The sequence below is a fragment of the Sinocyclocheilus grahami genome, unplaced genomic scaffold, assembly GCF_001515645.1.
Source record: "Sinocyclocheilus grahami isolate Dianchi unplaced genomic scaffold, SAMN03320097.WGS_v1.1 scaffold199.1, whole genome shotgun sequence".
In the NCBI taxonomy this organism is placed as follows: Eukaryota; Metazoa; Chordata; class Actinopteri; order Cypriniformes; family Cyprinidae; genus Sinocyclocheilus; species Sinocyclocheilus grahami.
Window position 1 is genome coordinate 287,441 of NW_015505378.1, and position 17,744 is coordinate 305,184.

Here is a 17,744-nt window from a genome sequence, read left to right on the forward strand (position 1 = left end):
TTACTTGTTACCTCCCATTCCTGGATTTATGCTGTGGGAATAACAGTCATGTGTTCCAAACGGGATAGATCTGCCTCCAAAGGGCACGGTGTGAGAACAACCATGGCCGCCACATTTAACTGTCGTTCCAAACCAAAGTGCTAAAAAATGGCCACTTCTAAGGGCCCTTGACTATTTCAGATTAATTGGCTCAGCAAAACCCACCCCCCCCACCCCTCCCTAATGGCTAATGCTAACGCTGCGGCTTTGGCGGTACGCAGGGAAGGAGACCAGAGGCCGTTTTTTGTTGTTGCCGCCGACATGTCGTGAAGGCGCTGTGTGATTCGTTGTGAAAGCGAAACTACTTTGTTTGGTTTTCCAAAAGAGGACGATATCCGTTTCATCATGCCTGGAGCTGATCCGTGCTGGTCGCTGAAGAAATACATCAACTTTGCGCTGTGGATCGCCGGATCGGCTTTCACCGTGGACGAAGCGGAGTCCAGCCCGGGGTCGCCACATGTGGTTGACGCTGTGTTTCGTTGTGAAAGCGAAACTACTTTGTTTGGCCTTCCAAAAATGGACACGACTAGAAATCAGTGGTTAAGTTGTATTTACAACACTGTTCCAGAACCCTTCAACACAAATATTCAGATGTGTGCAGCACATTATATGGAGAACTGTTTCCTGATCCTGGGAGAGTAGACTACAATGCCGGCTGTTCTGACTCACAGACTGTAAGTACGTTTTTTATATTTAAAGAATTTGCCACTGATGATTCAAACGTGAGTTTTGAGCAGTGTAGAGTAGCACTTGTTGTTTGTCGTTTCTCCAGACATGGTTTTATGTTTACGCGGTGCGATACGCAACGCAATCGTAAAAAGACAGTATAAGTCATTATAATCAGTATTTATGTCCCCACTGGATGCAACAAATGCCTCGTTTGTAATGTGTTTTAATGTTTTTGTCTCGTCGCTCCGGCCGGACAGGGCATCACAGTATGGTAAGGGGCGTAACATTTCCGTGACACGCTTGAGGTATTCGGCCAATCACAACGCACTGGATAGCTGGTCAATCAGTGTACACCTTGCTTTTCAGACCGATGAGCTTTGTAAAAATCAATGCATTTCAGAAAGGTGGGGAATAGAGGAGAAACAATAATGTACAGTATGTGGAAAATAATATGTTTTTTAACCTTAAACCGCATAAACACATTTCATTACACTAAAATACAAAAAATAATGTTCTTTTTAGAAGCATCATATGACCCCTTTAAGCTTAATTTTTCAAATTAACCTAGTCTTATGTTAACAGATCTGCATGAAGGAGTTTGCCGTTCTGATCGGTCAGATGAGGAGGAAGTTTGGGCAAGAGAACAGCTCTCTCTGCATTTGTGTTTTAACAGCATGGGGCTCTACAAACGTCTGTGTGTCTGCCCTGAAAACTCTTCGGGAATGGGGTCTGGATGTGGATGAGGCATTTTGTCTGGCTGGAGCTCCCTGCAGCCTCATACTGGCTGTAGTTAAACCCCACATACTCTGGGATGGTGGCCTTCACAACATGAGGGACTTGTCCGCCCATTCCTGAGAGTTAGTAGCACTAAACTGGACACCCAAGTGTGGCTTACCTTTCATTTTAATCAGGTGCCAATTCTGTTCATTTGCTGTTACACTTGACTTTGTATGTATTATTCACAAGGGTTATGTTGTAAAATAAGAAGCATTCATATGGGGTGATTTGGGTTTAATAGTGATTCACAGTACTACATATAGACTCTCTAGGGGTTTATATGAATCTTTTCTATGTTTACAAAAATTATAGTACATGCTGACTGTAGGAATTAATTAAAAACAAGTTTAAATACCCCCCAAATGTACTGAAATTAAATGCAGCCATATGTACAAGACGCAATATGAGCAAAGTCTGAGCACAAAACATAATATATTTTATATATACACTGAAAATACTGAAATTTAATTCATAGAGTCAACGTGCTTGCACCATCATTAAAGTTGATACTAACATGGATTGGGTTGAATTTCAGTAAGGCACTACTTTCAGTTAAATAGCTGTGATTTCATATATTGAAACAAACAAATGATATAAAACAAATATATAATAACATCAAAGGTATAGTTCACCCAAAATAAAAAATTATCTCAAAACAACAAGACATTTTTTTTTAAATATCTCCCAATTTAATTGTTGGGTGAACTATTGCTTTAAGAGTAAAAGTACATTTTCAAGCAATAATACTTTTGTATTTGTCAGTATCAATTAAATTTATGCATAGTTCAACATTAATGACATTAGCTAAATTAAAGCAAGGAGTTAGGACTGCACAATTAATAAAATTCCTAATTGCGATTACAATTACGAATGCCACAATTACGTAATCGTTCAAAGTTCACTAATATTATTCTGCGTGCTTAAGATGTTTTTTTCTTTCTACAGGTTATCTTAAGGGTTGTTCCATTGTTTTAATTTTAGTTTTAGTATCACACTATAATACCATGCATATTTTTTCCTTCTTTTATATATTTAAAAAAGTCAATGTATAGTTAATATTTGAGGCTTAATACTATAGAAAAGCAATAAACCACTAATATTATTCTGCGTGCTTAAGATGTTTTTTCTTTCTACAGGTTATCTTAAGGGTTGTTCCATTGTTTTAATTTTTGTTTTAGTATCACACTATAATACCATGCATATTTTTTCCTTCTTTTATATATTTAAAAAAGTCAATGTATAGTTAATATTTGAGGCTTAATACTATAGAAAAGCAATAAAAGTTTTTCAGTTAGAGTATTTTCAGCTTGTTTATTTTCATATAAATTTATGGCATGCAGTTGCTTCAAACAATGGTATAAACACCATTAAATGTAAATTGTGATAATCGTAATTAATAACCGCAATTACAATTTTATGGGAATCGACAATTATGATTTTTGTCATAATCGTGCAGCCCTACAAGGAGTATAATATTTTGCAGTCATGCAGTAACATATTGCAACTGTAAAAGGTGATTGTCTTTGGCTCAACATAGTAAAACACTTATACAAATGGATAAACCAACCAGAGTATAAAAAAACAACAACTAAATATCACAGGTCAGATTGAAAGTTGCACATTCATACAAATGTTTTTAGACTAAAATAAGAATACAAAAATATATTTATGCTTCCAGAGTGATTCATCCTTCATCTACTAGTTTTTTTGTATGTGACAAGGTTACAGGTACCACTTTCTAACAGTAGACACTACAATGATACTATACATATGAAAATCAGCATACTTATATTCTGCGTGCTTAAGATGTTTTTTTCTTTCTACAGGTTATCTTAAGGGTTGTTCCATTGTTTTAATTTTAGTTTTAGTATCACACTATAATACCATGCATATTTTTTCCTTCTTTTATATATTTAAAAAAGTCAATGTATAGTTAATATTTGAGGCTTAATACTATAGAAAAGCAATAAAAGTTTTTCAGTTAGAGTATTTTCAGCTTGTTTATTTTCATATAAATTTATGGCATGCAGTTGCTTCAAACAATGGTATAAACACCATTAAATGTAAATTGTGATAATCGTAATTAATAACCGCAATTACAATTTTATGGGAATCGACAATTATGATTTTTGTCATAATCGTGCAGCCCTACAAGGAGTATAATATTTTGCAGTCATGCAGTAACATATTGCAACTGTAAAAGGTGATTGTCTTTGGCTCAACATAGTAAAACACTTATACAAATGGATAAACCAACCAGAGTATAAAAAAACAACAACTAAATATCACAGGTCAGATTGAAAGTTGCACATTCATACAAATGTTTTTAGACTAAAATAAGAATACAAAAATATATTTATGCTTCCAGAGTGATTCATCCTTCATCTACTAGTTTTTTTGTATGTGACAAGGTTACAGGTACCACTTTCTAACAGTAGACACTACAATGATACTATACATATGAAAATCAGCATACTTATTGTTTGTATTTGAAATGGTATGCAGCTCTTTGTGATCAAGAGCAAGTATTATGATAGGGAATTAAAAAACAGCTTGAGAGGTGTTCATGATCCCACTGAAGTTCTCCTTAATGCTGAGCAAATCAGTTTAGCTTGAAGTAGCAGCAAATAAAAATTAATTCCGTCTAAAACATATATGGAGAGGATTTTAAAAATCTGATTAGCATCTACTGAAGTGATTTATGGTCCTCAAACATAGATGCCCTCAGGATTCAAACTTGAGGAGATCGGACTATGGAGTCCACGGATGCTGCCAACCACTGGATGAGATAAACCTGGTCGTTTCAATGAGCCAGTTAATGCAGCAAAGTCTGGGAAATGAAAGAAAACAATTAAATTAAAGAACTTTGTCTAATATCTCATTGTGCTTACAGGGATCGTAAAGATCATTTTAACTATATGTGCTAAGAAGAACTCAAGAATACAAACACAATTAGTGCAATCTTGACTAAATATTTCCATAGATCTGTGTTTTATTCCAATAACAGTTGCTTGTTTGGAATATCACACCACCATACTACTATTTCTGTGGTGTATAGTATGGATACAATGCACATAATGGCAATTTTCTGAATATACAGAATATGCAAATACAACAGAGCACATGGCTGTATCCCACAACGCAATGTGACTTATTTTTAGTGTGATGAATGAGCTAGAAATAATAATAATAATAATAATTCATTTTATTTAATAGTGCCTTTCTAAACACCCAAGGTCACCTTACAGCAAGCAAACTAGTAAAAACAGTAACAATAAATAAACAAGTCCTGTCAGCATTACAAAATTCAACAGCACAACTGCATACATCATAAATACAATAAAGGCTTACAAGAGAAATAATAAAAGCAATTAATAAGAGCAAGTCATAAGAAAGCCTGGGTAAAAATAAGTCTTAAGACGAGATTTAAAAGTATGAAGGCTGTCACTGTTCCGTATATTGGGGGGAAGAGAGTTCCATAGGCGAGGATCCGCAAAACTAAAAGTTCTTGCTCCCATGGTGCTTAAACCTATACGCGGCGACACAAGAGAGATCGAGTGTGAAGATCTGAGAGTGCAAGGAGGAGTATAGATGTGGAGAAGGTCAGTAAGATACGGTGGAGCAAGGTTGTGAAGTGCCTTAAATGTGAGAAGCAAAATTTTTAAATCAATGCGATACTTTACTGGGAGCCAGTGTAAACGTTGGAGAACTGGAGAAATGTGCTCTATTGATGAAGTCCTAGAAAGAACACGAGCTGCGGAGTCCTGAACCAATTGGAGTTTATAAAAAAGTTTAGAAGGAAGACCAGTAAAGAGAGCATTACAATAGTCGATACGTGAGGTAACCAGTGCATGAATAAGAATTGCAGTATTATTCGTTGTGAGAGAGGGACGAAGTAAAATATACGCAGTACGCATAATATTATTGACATGAGCTTCAAAAGAAAGTGTGCTATCCTGAATGACACCCAAACTCCTAACCTGCTGAGAAGGACAAATTGCATTATTATCAATATCCACTGTAAAACAATTAAATTTAGTCAAAGTAGATTTTTTACCAATAAGTAAGACCTCAGTTTTATCACTGTTGAGTTTTAGAAAGTTGGCTGAAAGCCAGTCTTTAATTTAGTCAAGGAAGGTGGAGGAAAAGAGCTAGAGGGTTTAGAAGACAGGTAGAGCTGGGTGTCATCGGCATAGCAGTGAAAATGGATACCATATTTCCTGAGAATATAGCCAAGAGGAAGTAAATAGATGATGAACAAGAATGGGCCCAAAACAGAACTTTAAGGGACACCAGTAGTAACTGTAGATGGTCTTGATTTAAAAATTTTTATTTGAACATGCTGATTGCGACCGGTAAGATAGGATCTAAACCAGGACAGTGGGGTGCCAGTAATCCCTACAGAAACGAACCTGTCCAGGAGTATCTTGTGCGAGATAGTATCAAAGGCCGCACTCAGGTCAAGAAGGACAAGTATATATTATCAGAAATAATATAATCTGTGATTTTGACTCATTATTTTATCAGCTTCAGGCTGCATTCAGTATGCTGTATGCTAATATTCAAATTAGCCGTTTAATTAACCAATTAGCCATGCCATTGGATATTAAATGGTTTGGCAATGATTGCAGGAATAACACGTACAACACCAACTCTAACCACAAGGTGGCACTTTGGATTAGTAATAATAACAATAGGAAACACTTTGAACTCAGTGACATCTACAAACAGAAGGCTTGCAACTGCAATGTTATTTTTCATCCAGGCTTGACGTCAATCAAGTCAGAAAGAAATAACAGATTTCTGTACTCGACAGAGTGCATGAGTGGCGAGACCGCTGAGTCAGTTGTTGCAACTATAATCTTTCATGGCACTGACGAAGCAGGAGCACACAAAAACTCTGCAGTGCTTCTGGATTACCCTCAGCTTTATATGTTTTACAGTAAAAGACTCTGTCCTACATGGACCTGCAGTTTTTTGCTAGATGTGTAAGTGAAGTTACTTGGCACTGCACTAAATTAAAACCAGATGTGGTCTGGCCATTAATGAACCTTGTAAAATGGACTTGTTACTCATTATGGTTGAGGTCTTGTCTTCATTGATTTTGAGTCCTAACAGTATCCATACCGTGTGGAGCATAACCATGGGACTTTAGATATATTGTCGGTAAAAAAAAAAACAATACCTTTATTATCTGTTGTGTTGCTGGAGTCCTCATCACTGGGCTCCACGGGCAGAACCGTGACTTTGGTACCCGTTTGTTGAATGAAATGTTGTAGGTTTACCTGCCTCAACTCTTTGGTAAGCTGTTCCAGTTCGTAATGACTCGCCTGGTGGAAAGAGGGCGGAGAAGGTGCTAATGAAATGTTTGTGTAGTATTGCAACTGGCATTCAGCCTGCAGCAATGCAGTAACAACTGGCTATAAACAGTAACAATGCTCCAATGTACTTCCACAAAATTAGCTCATGATTCCAAACACATGTGCCATTTTTGCATTTACAGCAATCACAAGAATTGAAAAATGTTTTCGACACAACCCTGCTAAAAAGCCAGCATGATTTTCATTGCTAGTTAATTCCAGTTTGGTACTAGTCTAGTTTGTGTACCTTAGCCAGCCATGATGTTCACATTTATTGAGGCTAGTCAACCTGCATCAACGTTCCGGTTTAACTACTTAAGATGCCTTGTGGGGGAAACCAACAAGTCAAGGTTTGGCTGGTTAGCCTGGTCCAGTTAGTCACTGCTGGCAGATGCAGATATTTTTTGGATGGCTCTTAAAAGCGTGAAATGGAAATGCTCCCTGCTGCCTTTGACATCACAGCTAAGGCTAATCGCTAATGAAGGACTAATGATTGAACGTTCTTGTGGTGCAATCAGCTTTGTCAGCATGTCTTGATGTCAATCAGAAATACACTACACAACTTTTATATCAGTACAGATTTTAAAACAACTAGGTATCCTTCACTTGCCAACTTTGTAAATGGTTACAGAAGAAAAACTGGACATCATAGATTAAAAAACTTACAAAGATGACACAGTACCAAATGATAAACATAATCGTTCAAAAATCGGTTAAAATACCAAACGTGTTTGATATCCTTCAACTGGATGGAATCATTGTCTGAAATTAAAAAATCTGAGTCTGGGGCCATGGATCACTTAGATTTTATGTGAAATCAGTGACTTTTCGGCAACTACAGTAGTATCCACTTATCCAGACTGCAAATTAGAGCAAACTTTTTGTAGTGTATTTTAGCCTTTAGTGCCCATGAACAAATATGGCTGAATTAAAATTGTGTTCTTCTGGGGGATCCTGCACCACCCAAACAACTGGTACTAAGATGAACAGAAATAATTTAATGGTTTATCTAGGTACTGTAGACTTCTTTGCAGCCAACACAACATACAGTGGGTATAGAAAAGAATCGCCCCCCTTTAAAAATAATCACATTTTGTTGCTTTGCAGCCTGAAATGAAGACGGACACAGTTTTTGTTTTATCCAGCTGTATTTACTCAGTGCAACTTATAACGTCCAAGTAGAAGATATAACACCAACATGTCAGAAAAAAAAACAGAATCACTGAGTTGGAAAAAGGATCACCCCCTTGTGTCAGTATTTTGTTCAACCACCTTTTGCTTTAATTACAGCCTTTATTCTGTTGGGGTTTATCTCTGCTAACTTTACACATCTAGACTTTGCAATATTTGCCCACTCTTCTTTGCAGAACTGCTCAAGTTCAGTTAAATCTGATGGTGAGTGTTTGTGGACTGCAGTCTTCAAGTCATTCCACAGATTTTCAATGGGGTTTAAGTAGGGTGGCCATATGTGCCATTTATATGGGACACGCCCTGGCCAGGATTTTTATATTACCTAAAACATCCAAAGTAGTTTGACCAATAACATGCAGGTATTGTACATAATTGACAAATCGTGGCATCGCACGTGAGAAGGTGAGAACGATCAAGGCGATGCAAATACGCGCACGTGTTTGTTCGTTCGTTCGACTTGAAGCGTACCAATCATTGTATGATACCAAAGAACTGCGAGAGCGATTTGAAAGCATAAGGAGCCGTCTGCTCTGCTCTCTATAGCTCTCGTGAAATAATGTCATACAACAATGGATCTGCACAGTGCAAACAGCCAAAACCTGAATATTTTAGGTAATATAGAAATCCTGGCAAGGGTGCGTCCCGTAAAAATGGCCCGTATGGTCACCCTAAGTCTCTCTGAGCTCTGACTAGGCCATGCAAGGACTTTTACCTTTTTCTCCTTTAACCGCTGTGTGCTCAGTTTTGCTGTGTGCTTTGGGTCATTGGAAGGTAAACCTTTTTCCCACTGACAACTTTCTGGCAGAGGGCAGCAGATTTTCCTCAATAATTTGACTGTGTTTTGCCCGATCCATTGTTCTATAACAGTATATCAACACCTTCACTGTAGGAATGGTATTATTTGGAGGGTGAGCTGTATTGGTCAAACATATTGTTGGCCAAATACTTCAATTTTAATCTCATCTGCCTCAGAATCCTCAAGGTGTGTTTTGGCAAAGCTCAGTTGTGACTGCATGTGGCCTTTCTTGAGGAGTGGCTTTTTTCTTGCAACCCTACCATACAAGCCAGATTTGTGGAAAATTTGTGATATTGTTGTCACACCCACACAATGACCACTCTTTGTCATAAATTCCTGCAGCTGCTTCAGAGTTGCTGTAGGCCTCTTGGTCGCCTCTCTGACCAGTTTCCTTCTGGCTCTTTCATCCAGTTTGGAGCGAAGTCCTGATCCAGGGATGGTCTGTGTTGTACCAAATACCTTCAACTTCTTAATAATAGACTCCACTGTGCTTCTAGACATTGACAAAGCTTTTGAGATTTTATGTATCCATCTCCTGACTTGTGTCTGTCCACAACTTTATCCCGGAGATTATTTGACAGTGCCTTGCCACCCATAGTTGATTGTTTGCTTCAGTTGCGCTACCAAGGACTGAAATCCTCCAGGAAAGCTCTTTTCATGCTGAGCTGATCAAAATGACCACAGCTGATCACATCTGAAAGTCAAGTGGCTTTGTGTGATTAGCTACAACTGATTGAGTTTACAAGTCATTTTTAGGAGGGGGTGATCCTTTTTCCAACTCGGTGATTCTGGTTTTTGTCTTTTTGTCAATATGTTGGTGTTATATCCTTCACTTGGATGTTCTAAGTCGTTCTAAGAGTAAATACAATATTAATAATATATTTTAAAGGGGTTGATTCTCTTCTATACTCTCTGTATACTGGTGAAAAGGAATTTTTTTAGTAAGAATCAGTGGCACAACACCACTGATTACCATTGCAGTCTTCGATTTAAAAATTTCATATTGATTACTCAAGTTTTTGTTTGTGAACCTTAACGTACCTGCCGTCTCTTGCATGACTCAGCCAGTGAGCGCTCCACTGCTCTTGAGCTGTTTTCAAGCTGGGCCGTGTGTTGAGCCTGAGCCTTGAGTTCTGCTTTCACTCTCTGAAGTCTAGCCTTCACTTCTCCCTGACTGGCCTGCTGGCTCTCTCTGATCTCCTTATGCTGCTTTTGAGCCTCTATGCCTGCCTCTACGCCCTGCAGAGACATCAGCCGCTGTCCCAGATCCACCTCACAGCCGCGCAGCCGACTGCTCAACTCCTGGAGGCGCTCCTGCAGCTGCCTCTCGCTCTCCCGCTCAATCTCGAGCTCGGTTGCCCAGAATTCTTCTTCCTCAATCTCTACCTTGTTCCTTCGCACCTGCTTTTCCAACCTTGAAACTTCCTCCATCATCTTCCCATACAGCTCATCGTCCTCTAGTCCAACTCTTTTCTCAGTCAACATTCGAAGCTCTGTCTCGTATGCCTCCATCCTGCTGTCTAGAACCGAAAGAGTCTCCCTCTGCAGTCTCAGCAGTTGGGTAAGATCCTCCACTCTTTGGCCTGATAACCGAGGGGACAATGACCGTGAATTGTGGGCACTTTTTAATAAAACCTCTCGTTGTCTGGCACTGCTGTCACTGAGCCTGCCTCCACTAAGGATGTCCCTCAAACTGCGGGGCACACCGGTTAAGGTCAGAGATTTGCGGCGTGGTTCGTGCCGACTGAAGGACCGGTCACCCGGAGCTCGGAGCTTGGCCATCAAAGGAAGGCTCTGCCGATGTAAGCCACGCTCTGGGCCTCGAGAATTCAGACCTTCGGTTGAGGGGTATTCATTGACAGATGGACCTGTGCGGTGAAGGATAAACTGCACGTCACCGGCATACTGCCCCCAAGTGTTCAGAGAGGCCACCGGACTCTCGTGAGGAACAAGATGTCTCTCAGTGTCCCTCCATTTTTCAATCAGTGTATAGCGTCCTGTGCGACCTATGAAAAAGAATAAGAATTACAGTGCTGAATAAGACTACCAATAAGACTGGAGCCATAAATATTAAATGTGCTCTTGGTAATTTTTATTTACTATTATGTAGCACAATTAACTTCATGCTCAGCATCATGCTAAAGCAACCGCTCTTTATAAATACATTGTCTGATTTACAATCTCACATTAGTGTACATCATTTAAACATACTTTCCAAAAGTAGTAACTTTAATGGGGGAAAAAACTCTTGTAATTCTTGTTTAAATCTGTCATGTTATGACTTATCATTGTTATGTGAATACACAAATATTTTAAGGATGTTTTTCCCAATCCTGTTCCACCCTTTTCCGCCCATCATTTCCTGTCCTTCTCCACTACCATATAAATTGCTTAAGGGCAAAATGACCAAATAGTTCGTCTTCATATGGTTAGTGCATTTCATCTGAAGATACACATTTGAAACAGTGAGCAATGATTTTTTTATACCTTCTTCCCCCTGTAATAACATAGAGATTACTCCCAAAACTGTGAAAGAAGATTGAGGTGTTTTTAAGAGTTTTTTCTTTCAGTAGAATGAGTCAGATTTCCCATGTCAGTGGGCACTTTGGTTGCGCCAGCTCGTTTCTCACTAATACAAGAGGGTGCCTTTAGATTATACCAGTCTGAGTGCAGCTGAAAATAGAATCAAACGGTGGCGTCAACCAAAACAGGTTTCAAAAACAATGTAATTAACTGAAATCAGCTTCATTGAGCCTCTCCTTGAAACTCCTTAAAATATGCCTAATGTCTTTAGACAAGCTGTTAAACTAGTATCAAGCTGTTGGAAAGCCAATACAAACTCTCTGATACTTAATCTTCTTTTCAATTATGAAATGGATGATGATTACTCAATCAACCCAGATGCCAGATGGTTTTAGGAAGCAACTATACCTTCCATGATTTAAGTCTTCCATGCCACTGCTGGGGAGTAACCAACCAAAAATACAAAAAAAATTTTTTTCGGTAGTAGTATAAGCTCTTTTCCAGTAAAGAGCTACTTTTTTCAACAGATAGCAGTAGCATGACAGAATTGTTTATGAGTGTTTTTGTGTCATATTGTGTTACTCCTTGTGTGTTGGGGAGCCTGGTTCATTTTGGTGAATCAGTTCGTTCAGATGATTCATTTCATTGAACTAGCTATTAATTTGAGCCATCACTAAATGCCTGTCCCAAATGACACTCTAATTGTGTTCTTCCTCTGAATTCACACTTTATTGACCTAATGCCTCTTTGACTCTTGGGTAGAGGTCTGCTCAGCAGAAGTGTGCATCAAAGGTGCATAGTGGTTTAGTGATTGCAAAGGGGCGCTTGTGGGCCAAACCTAAAATGACAAATGGGACACCCTTTGGTCTTGTGTACTGCACGAGGATGAGCATGTGGCAGCCATTGTAAATCCACAAGACCACAAGTCTATATGAAGTGGAAAGGGCCTAAATAGTATTCCCAAAAGTCTCTGTGATGTGTTTTAAGTGTTCCCGCGCTATGTGCAAATTTAACTGAGTTCACGTCAATGAAAGCAACAGATATGCGCTGCATTTTACTCATCATTAGCTAATTTCAAGATCAAAGACAGCGGCATCTAGACATCTAGGTGTAAATAGGAAAGACAGCGGCATCAGCACTCGTAAAATAATTTGGTCTTTTAATGAGGATGATTGTGTGTTGAGCATCTACGACTTACTTTCAGTTTCATTTGCGGCAGTTTGCATGTCGGCTTGCTGAAGAGATGCTCAGCTACTCATCTGCAGCAATGCATGTTGCATTAGCGCTGTCATATCTGACTATAACATGATATATAGCCTATAACAAGCTCTCACACGCTCTCTTTTTTGGGAGTAGTAAAATTTACATATGTGGTTTCAGCAACCAGATGCATTTACACTTGTCCAGTTTCATCTGGAATGCATCTCAGACCACCTCCTGAAGTGGTTTGAGAGATTGGATTTACATTAAATCGAAGTCTCTAAAGTGTTTCGGAGGGGATTTTCACAAGGTCTTTTCACGATCGGATAGCCATCCGTTCAGAGAAAACGCATGAATTGACAAGGTGTAAACAGTCCCAAATATTTAGATAATACTGCTACTTATAACCATGGTTCCCATTCATGAATATCAATTAGGATAAATCTGTTTTAATATTTATGTTTAATGTAGTGTTCAAGTTTGATAATGTCTAATTTGTTAAGTCATACAAGTTTGGAACGACATGAGGGTGAGTAAATGATGAGTTTTCATTCTTTGGTGAACTACTGTGAATATTTTTGTAGCTTCTCCAACACTTTTTAATACTTTTTTTTTTTTTTTTTTTTTTTAAATATGAAGGACTACATTAAAAGAGCTACTTCATATTGAGACTCCCTACCAATTGCTTGAGCAAGAGCGATGACCACTTCCTGGCAGGTGGTGGCCTCTGTGACCCCACAGACCACACGCTGAACTCCATCGACCCACACTTTCAGCTCCATCCCGGGTCAAACTCTGGAGGGTCTGGGGCTGCTGGCCTGTTACATCATACCATCCTGCTCTAGGGGTCCAGTGCTACAGCCGTCACCCCCTCACGGCAACTCTGCAAAAACCACAACATCGGTTAGGAAACACCTGGGAATGATATATACTTCTCACTGCCTCGTGCAGATATTCTCATACTAAAAATGTGGGCGTCTGAAATGAATTTGATCATTGACTGGTATTTCGTTTAGCAAGTCTGTTCATCACACAAAGCTATTTTAAGGCGCCAGAGGGATTGAAATATAGCACGCATATAGATCCCTTATGGTGTCATTTTCTGAGCTTTCTTAAGTTAAGTAGGACAGCAAAATGGGTTTGGAACGATAAGAGGTAAGCAAATGATGACAAAATGGCCATTTTGGGGAGAACTATCCTTTTAACACTATTGTTTTGCTGCTTTATTTTCTTCTGTAAATGCAAATGATTTATTCCCATAAGATTTGTCTCTTTGTTCTCAACTAAATGTTTACTTTTAATGAGGTTCCAATGTGGCATTTAACAAAGCCTAAACAAATACCCATTAACTTTACAACAATCTGAAATGCATCTGTCTAGGAACAAAGACAAGTGTTATAATGAGAGCCTTTCCTAATCAGGAAAGCTTTGTAAAAGGAAATGACTGTGCTATTAGCAGGAGACCTCGTGTGCTTCCAGATGGACACATTTCCTTCCTCAGATCTCTGACTAGCTGATCAATCAGCTCTTGTATTGTATGTAACAAAGAAACAAGATACTGCTGTCTAAAAAAATGATTCAGTCTCTTTGAAACAACAGCTCACGCATGGTCCCAAAATAGCATATTTTCCAAGAAACGAATTGGCCATGAATCTGCTTTTTGTGGAGGTGTGCCGAGGGTGTGAAGAGCAGGAGGATGACATGAAAAACAGTTGGCCGCAGTGCGAATGTCCTGCTGGATAGTGAGACCAGCTGGACCTGACATTATGTTCCTCCCACTTCTGTGAACAGGTACAATTTTAGGACGATGGGCTGGCAACCATGCATGCCTGAGCAGGGGCACGTACAGGATTTCTTCTGAGGGTACGCACAGAGTTTTTTGGGGGGAGCGGATGGGGGGGGGGACCAAATGATCAGTGAGAGCAGAACGAATGTGTCACACCTTTTAAAACTCAACAAAATGGTAAAATACATATATCAAGAGCATGCTCACAGATGAAAACAGAGAACAGCGTTGGATGAAGTGGATTAGATCCCTGCAAGGGCCTCAAATATAGGCCCTAGCCAGTCTTGTGATACATTTTTATACACAATTTTTTTGTTAACATATGCCAACAATGACAAGATTATGCATAGTCTCCTTTTATTTTTTAGTATATTCAGGACAATTATATTTTGTCCATTCTCTCTATTTCTTTGAAGAAGTTCTGATATCAAAACAAGTCCATTCTTTTAATCTCTTCATGTTTATAGAGCCTTGAGTTTGGCTCCAGAGGAGGGGCAGGGACGATTTACTGACTGTATGGGGCACTGCGCTGGAAAAGTAAAGCACTGCAGCAGCCAAAGACCACAGCATCAAGACAGAGCTCCTCTCTGAATGAAATACTACACCCGTCCTGCGCTAATAAAATCTGCAAGCACACAAAAGTATGCATTACTCATAAAAAAACAACGTGCAGTCCTCAAAGGACAACTCTTTGGACTAAAAACCAGGTTGTTAAAACATATAATTTTCCAAGTTTTTTCAACAGAATTAGCTCAAGATCCTTGGTAATTGAAAAAAATTAAAATGATATAGAAAAGAAAAAATTTTTTTCCTTAAAGTTCTGGAAATCTTATACAGATAAAATTCATTCATAATTCAGCTTGAAAAACAGCTTAAAAATGAAACAATTTTTATCCAAAGCAGCTTACAGTTTTTATCATTATACACTTTATCAGGACATGTTTCCAAACCATGACCTTGACGTTGTTATTGTCACGCTCTATCCATTTCTGCAACAGTAACCCTCTCGTTTGAATACAAGATATAATAATACTTTGCATTAAACAGTCAAGCCATTATTTCCAAGAACGACCCAACAAAAAAAGTGTCTTTTCAATTGCTTTTTTCAACCCCGTATGGGAGTACGCTGAATATCTCTGGTTTAGTGCAGAGACATATGGTGCGGTGGAACCCCTATAACAGCACTTTTGTCTGAGCCAAAATGGAAAAAAAGAGAGCTTATTACAACAAAACCAAATAGCTACTGGAGTCAATGTGGAGTTCTTGCCAAATTTCAAATTTTTGATTTATACATGGTTTGGAATCATTAAGAATCCAGGCTGCCAATGCAAGGACATTCAGATCACATTTAGATTGGCCCATAAATTTATACAAAAAAAAAAAAATTCACACTTGGAATTGTCACACAACAGTTACTCTTTCTTCATCTCTATTTAAGTGTGAGATACTCAGCAAATGTAAAAAAAAATGTGATGCTTGTTGCATACTGCATTTCATTTTCTTTCCATTTTGCCCTTCTGTGAGCAGATAAGTGTTTTGTCCTTCAATTTTACTACCCTTTAGTGTCTATGGCAACAGATGGAGTCCTGTAGCCGATAGTCAGATGCATTGTGGGGTTATTTTATGTGTCCTTTTCCGACTAGCGCAAAAGTGGCCTGCAGCCGACTCTATTCTGACATTTTTCCAGGAGCGATCACTGAAGCAAGGAAGCCCAGTTAACGGATGGCTTCATGTCTGCTGCATATATGTTTGACAGAATTAACCAAAAACACAAGGGAACCAAGGTTGCCGATCAGACATCATACAAACGTCTGCCCTAAGGTCTTCATGAAAGCGCAAACAAACGTCACGAGACAATTTCAAGTCAAAAGTGTGGAAATTGAGAAGTACTACATTGGGCATTTTTAACAGTTTTGTTCAGGCCTTAATCAGGAAGATCCTGTGTTGAATTGCATTGCTGCCCCACCATGAGCACTCCATTCAATCATATGCACATCATGCTGAGCACAAGCGATCACTTTAGTTGGTCTAAATCGAGCACTGCAGAAGTTAATCAAGCACCATTTGTGAAGCACTTGGGAACCGACTGTCCATTTGCTGGAGCCATTTCTGGCTTCATCGTGATGACATCATCCCACATGAAAACTATGGGCCAGATTTAATAACAGCTTGCGCAAACCCTCTTTTGGCATTAACAAACTACTTTCAGGATTTACTAAAGACACGGTTAGCGATGAAAAGGCGTGGACAGAGTTGTTCTGACCTTATTGCATACGCATTTGTAGGAGTTTCCATTCCAGATGCAAAGTTTATGGAAGGAGAGTATTTAAATAAATCATGCAAGGTGATTTACTAAGGTTTTGCACTAGTCAGTTTACTGCTATTTAAACCTTTATTTAAGACCCCCCAAAAAAGCATGTCTTAACCCATATTGCGCCTGTGTTGTTAATAGATTACACACACCTGATTAGCATCAGCTCAGCTTGTTTGCAACCCTACGCTAATTTGCGCAGCTCTTGGTAGATTGCATTGGTCCTTATGGAAATGCGCTGCATGCTTCTGTGTTCTTTTTAAGAATTGTGATTATCTCTATTCAGGATCTGTTCCCAATAATTCTGTTCCCCTTATTTCTATATATAGTAGCATTCAGACCATCAGTACGGCGTGAAGAAAACTCTTGCACCATGAAATGTGACAGAGGCTGTTGTTTGCAGACAGAAAGCAGGAAGGAGGTATAAATTCCACCAGCAGCGATTTTGGGAGGTTTCTCTTGCTAAGGCTAATCTCAATGAACTCTGCTGAGTAATATCCTCTTACCATTGCTCATACTTCTGATTCAGGCATCTGAATTTTCCCTCAGGAATCAATTAAGTAAGGTACCCAACGTTTTCCCGCCAATTTCACTGTATTCCTTGTCCAACTTTGTGTGTAAATATAAGCAACAACCTGCTTATTAAAAATATCTGGCAAACACTTCTTATGCTTTGTCCGTGACTAAAATAATTTGTGGTGATTGCTAAGACAAACAAAACGTATTATTGATCAAACTTAATGTTAAACAAATCGCTAACCCGAAGTTAAACTTTGGATGGCATTTCGGGATGCGGGTTTTTGTATGGGCACATTTTTCAGGAAAAACTTTCGATTTGGCTGATCCAAAAGCTACATTAAAACTAATATTTAAAAAAAAACAAAAAAAAAAACATATCCTCTAAATGGGAAATTAACACAGCATATATGTCCAACAAAACCTTACCTTTGGATGTTAAGGATCAAGTGAGCTCTTGGCAGAGGCTAAATCTTAAAGTGTGTAAGGATAGGATCAAATTAAAAACAAATGATACAAGATTCGAGGTCCATCAAAAATCAGAGAGAATTAGCTAATTTCCTGATTAACGATGGT

General features: G+C 38.8%; 1 protein-coding gene across 1 annotated transcript; it reads right to left on the reverse strand.

Annotated features, from left to right (window-relative positions):
• Positions 1–3,585: 3,585 nt before the first annotated feature.
• LOC107595235 (ras association domain-containing protein 8-like) lies at positions 3,586–13,434 on the reverse strand. Its single transcript, XM_016285579.1, has 4 exons — positions 13,235–13,434; positions 9,874–10,838; positions 6,671–6,815; positions 3,586–4,315 (listed from the first exon to the last, which is right to left on the reverse strand). Exons 1-4 carry the CDS (start codon positions 13,335–13,337, stop codon positions 4,194–4,196), a joined length of 1,335 nt encoding a protein of 444 aa, XP_016141065.1. The 5' UTR covers positions 13,338–13,434; the 3' UTR covers positions 3,586–4,193.
• Positions 13,435–17,744: the final 4,310 nt, after the last annotated feature.